This window comes from Branchiostoma floridae, chromosome 1 (assembly GCF_000003815.2).
Source record: "Branchiostoma floridae strain S238N-H82 chromosome 1, Bfl_VNyyK, whole genome shotgun sequence".
NCBI classification, from domain to species: Eukaryota; Metazoa; Chordata; class Leptocardii; order Amphioxiformes; family Branchiostomatidae; genus Branchiostoma; species Branchiostoma floridae.
In genome coordinates, this window is record NC_049979.1 from 22,610,492 (window position 1) to 22,615,579 (window position 5,088).

At 39.6% G+C, this 5,088-nt stretch overlaps 1 protein-coding gene across 1 annotated transcript in view; it reads left to right on the forward strand.

Annotated features, from left to right (window-relative positions):
• Window positions 1-5,088, forward strand: part of LOC118413657 (kinetochore-associated protein 1-like) — a gene marked incomplete at its 5' end in the record, with an annotated part of 33,999 nt that overhangs the window by 8,862 nt on the left and 20,049 nt on the right. Inside the window, 8 exon segments of the mRNA XM_035817188.1 lie at window positions 688-807; window positions 1,356-1,428; window positions 1,808-1,875; window positions 2,404-2,535; window positions 3,024-3,094; window positions 3,243-3,344; window positions 3,864-4,039; window positions 4,430-4,527. Of these exon segments, the coding sequence (XP_035673081.1) occupies window positions 688-807; window positions 1,356-1,428; window positions 1,808-1,875; window positions 2,404-2,535; window positions 3,024-3,094; window positions 3,243-3,344; window positions 3,864-4,039; window positions 4,430-4,527 (840 nt within the window).

Genomic DNA, 5,088 nt, shown 5'->3' on the forward strand with positions numbered 1-5,088 from the left:
CTGGTCGGAGACTTGAACGAATAGTCAGGGACATGTATGGTCCTGATTTTTAGAAGTTAGATAGGTGTTGTGCTTAGGAAGAAGTGACATATGTTAGGGCCCCCTAGCAACTTTTTCCTGGGGATAGCAGGCATTCTTAACTTTGTCAGGAGGGTTAAGGTTATGTTTTGGGTGTGTTTGTGTGTGTGTGTGTCAACAGCATAACTGGAGAAGCCTTGGATGGATCCTGATGATATTTGGTAGGTGGGTATGGGTCGGGGAAACGAAGGTCATGTTTGATAAGGAGCCCCTTAGTTTAGAGTTGAGTTGCATTTGTTTATCTTATTCAATGTGGAAGATTGCAGTTCTGAAACAGTCCTGTATAGTATATTGATTCTCTCAGTGGTTATTGTAATTTAATGCTGTAGGGGTAATACTTATTGTACTGTGCCAAGCAATGTTAGGGAAATCTACTTTCTGCAGGTCTGTCTTGTTATAAAACAAAATGAAATGAGTAACGCATTTTTCTACAGACATCATTCTGCATAACAAACCTGGTTTATTTGGCAAAGGTATGTGTTCGTGGAACTCTAGTTAGAAGTTATTTTGTGTAATGCTCATGCGGATATGTACAATGTAGGAATAGGCTGTCTTGTATGTCATTGGAAAATGAAATGATGGATCTGATGATTGTCCCTGTTACTGCAGCTGTCAGAGTGCATGGCACTCCTGAAGTCTCTGCCTCAAGAAGAGGTGGAGGTGTGTGTGAGGAGGATAGCCATCTGGGCAGAACTCACCCTGCAAGACTCCATTATTGCTGATGAGGAGGTAGAAAGCCTTTATCATTCTTTCGCATTTGTTCTAAATCTTGAAACATTCGCGTTTGAATCCAAGACACCATGAATATGCCTTTCCAATGTATTACCACTGAAATAAATTGCTTCAGCCATGAATATATGACGGCATGAAAACCTACACTAAACAAGATCAAGGTTTTCTTTGAAGTACATATGGATGCATGGATGCTTGTAACCCTTGCTTTTAAAGTCAGATTCTGCATGAATGGCTCCTACACATTGTTCTATACTGTCAGAAAGTGCCACTAAAGCATATTTTTCACTTTAAACCATATAGAGACTTCACTATAATTTGAACTCTCAGCAACCATGTTGGCTGGTATTTGGATGACGTTTAAGAGATGTATGCCACATTGTACATTTTTACATGTGTATAGTCTAGCATGCTGCAAATGAAAAGCCCATAATGATACATAAATCTCACAAGCCAGTTATAACACCAGTCCTATTCCAATGATTGTGTAGTAGAGTTTGATAAACTTCTATTCTTGAGAAGCATGTTTTTATCCTGATCCCCAGATGCACAAGAAGCAGCAGATGATAGCAGTGGAAGCAGCTTTGTTAGCGCTGAAACACCTTGCAGATATAGAAGGTGCGGATTCTCATGCTATCTTGATATGGTGTTATCTTAGGGGTGATGTCATATTCACTGTATGATCATTTTTGTGATCACAAACCAAGGGCATTCCTCCAACAGTCCTGCATGAGTGGTACGAAATTCGTCTGTCTTGTTACCACAAGGAAGTCTTAGATCCTTGTCTGCAGCCAAATGCTATGACAACAAAATCTTCCCAAAAGAAATGGAAAGTTCCATGACAAATCATATAAATTTTTCAGCATTATGTTATGTCACTATTCCGTTAGAAATAGCTTCAAGAACTCAAGTCAGATTTAGGAGAGACACAGATTTAGGAGAGACACAGTCAAGAAAAGTAGGACCTGGTACAATTAATTTTTCTGAATATTTACAGAGGACACGTTTAACCTACTGGAGTATGAAGAAAAATTGCAGGACTTCCAGAACATCTTTGCTCTGCAGGTATACAATGTATTTAAGTTTTCCAATGTATAAGATTTGACTGCATGGTTATGACTGGAATAAAACTTCTTTCTGATTAATCTTCTTCCTTAAATTGTCATCCTCCATTGAGGTGAAGCATGATGCTTTTTAGAGTACTTGTTTGTTGTAACCAGATGTGCATGCTGCTTTGCTCAAGCTTCCTTTTTTAAGCCAAGCACACTGGTTCACCCGTACTCTTGTTTATAAGTGTGTTAGGCTTTTGAGGCTGATACCTGAAGGTCCCTTGCACGGTTCCACTGGCTTTATGTCACCATCTGAAATGACCAATCCCTTACCACATGTGTTAGCTGGGGCCAGCCCTGAGACCAAAGAATTACAGATCTGTTACAGATCTGTTACAGATCTGTTACTACAATTACTGTAGATCCATCCGGCAAAGCAGTATTTGCACTGAATTTTCTTCTCTTCAACAAATGATAATTAAAATGACAATGGATTACAAATGCTTTAAGTGACAAACTACATATCTTTATCTCCACACAACAGAAGGAGTATGGAGAGTTCATGACCAGATCAGAGTACCAGGACCCTGAGTTCAGGAAAGCAGTTCTGATGGAACATCTTGCCAAGTTCTTCCAGAGCATGACTCAAGCTGATGAAGGGGAGGATGGTGATGCAGTGAGTAATGCTACATGTAGCTATGAACCATAATATCTGTTGTCAGCTGCGGTTAGATGATCAATACCAGGTCCTATTCTTTCTGGATAAAGTTAAATTGTAATTTCCAACAACAACAAAAATGGACTTGCCCGAATTTTTGATTGATCGACTCCAGTTTTTGTCAGTAAATGTACCTCCTGTACGAGTATAGGTGTGTGTACCTATACCTGTACATGCAAAAAAATTGTAAGTACAGGTACCACTACAGAGGTTACGTTTAGGTCCAGACCTAACCCTGTCCAAGAACAAAGTAACATGTGGTCTTCAGAGATGACAGAAACATGCCACTGGAAAACAAAACTTGTTTTACAAAAGAGCTAAGAGTTTCGTCACATCTTTGACAAATAATAAATCTACCTTCATTTATGGGCAGATTACCTTTAGCATACCTTATAATAGGAAGAAACCAACAGTTACAATTGACATGTATGTTCCAATTGTTCTAGAGTGAGGAGTGTCCATGCCATGATGATAGAAAGAGAAGACATATGAAAGGAAACTACAGCAAGATGTTCAGGTATAGCTTTATCTAGTCAGCTTTTTATTTAGTAAATAACTGACATTTTTGCATTCAAATAGACACTCAAGTATCATCCTGCAAACTTTGAACCATAAACTGTGACTGACATCAACCCTTCACCAGTGTTTCTAACGTTCATATTCAGGCTTGCCAAGCTGTTGGGGGTGTCCTCTGATGAACTTCGGGGTCACTTGGCTGTTCGTGCCTCTCAGGATGGAAACATCGACAGTGCCATCAACATGTGCCAGTAAGTAACTTACAATGTACTTACTTACAGTAATACAACAACAAAGTGGGCAGTGGAATTTGGACCATTCTAAAGCACTTCACTTCATTGATCTTATTTGCAAATTACAACTGAAGGATATGATCAATGGACAATTTGATTCATTGTACAAATGTATACTATAAGCATGATTAAAATGCTTCTTCTGAACCATGAAATTTTATAGGTACTGTTGTTTACATGATATTAATAACTCTGTTTCTAACTTGCACCAGAAGTTAAAAAGAACAAATTTTGTTCTTAAATCAATTCTAAAATAGCAAAATCAAGGAAAAATCATGAGGGGTTTGAATGATTTTGTGGTTAACTGTATAGCTTAACTGTATGCAAGACCTTGTATATAGATGGGCCATTCTTTGATCATTCTTTGGTCAGTGTATGTATTCATCACCTCGTGCAAATGTTATTTGATGACAGATATTTTCTCGAAAAATAGATATGATCTAGTCATAACTTAAGAATGTTGTTTCAATGTTTCAGGATCCTCTATGAGCAGGCTCCAAATGCCACCACGGGAAGGGTACTGTATAATGTTGCACACAACCTGTGCAGCATGCAGGCGGAGCCTGAAGCACACCTGGCTGCTCAGCAGAGGTCGGACATCACTAACATCATACACCAGCTGGCCAGCCGAGCACTCACCATCTGTGAGCAAGGTACTGAGTACCAGAGCAACATGAGTTCAAACTTCACAGATCTCATACCTCTGTAATATAATTGATTTGATTTGATTGAGGGGATTTTGACTAGCACACACTGTACTAAGAAAATGCAAAATGCGGAAACACAACCAACAGACACACCAAAAGTAATACCTACGATTTCACGATAATACATTATAAGCAGAATAACTGAAACCTCAAGTGGACATTAACTGTTCTTAGTGCCATCTAAGAATACTGAAAGGATACATTTTCTCTGTCAGTTGTTTCCTATTTTGCATAAATATCTGATCTGAATTTCAAATTTGTGTAGTTGCTACTTCTGTTTAGATGCTAGTCTAGTAAAATTCCTGATTATGCACCTTTTTCATTTTTTGTCCTAAGACCTGCTGTGTGATTGCCTGGAGCTGTGCAAGTGCAGCTCCCTGTCTCAGCGGGTTTACCAGAAGTGTGAGAAGGCTGCTTACGATGGATCTGTACAGGTGAAAACTTTTATATACTAGTAGTAAAATTTATGGTTTTGTCACCTGTCACATTAAGTGATTGCCCCGGAGAGGAGATAGGCGCCGCCAGGGGACTAAAAGCCTGTTGAGTCAGCATAACATGGTGTGCTGCCCCTACGGCTAATTAATCAGCCTACGGCTGATTAAAAGGCTATGGGACGAACGAATGAACGAACATTAAGTGAAGATACTCTTACAGTGCTTTTTTCCAGAAATGTTTATAACTAAACTGAATTACATGCATACATGCTATATGTAGCTAATAATGATTAAAGAGTTACTTATTACCTGCATGTATGCAGGTATGGTTTTGATGCTGGTGGAAACTTTTCGGTAGCCGGGGATGTAGGGCGCTGTATCTCGTGAACGGATGGTGCGAGCACGACGATTTTTGGTACGTGGGTTGGGGGTGGTAGCCTGACACTCAGGTGTGATTTTGGGCCTCCTGGCGCTTGACCTTGACATTGAAGGTGGCATTTTTGGTGTTTTTGGGGCACTTTTGGCGCTGTGTGTCCGGAACGATACGCGCGATTGCGACGA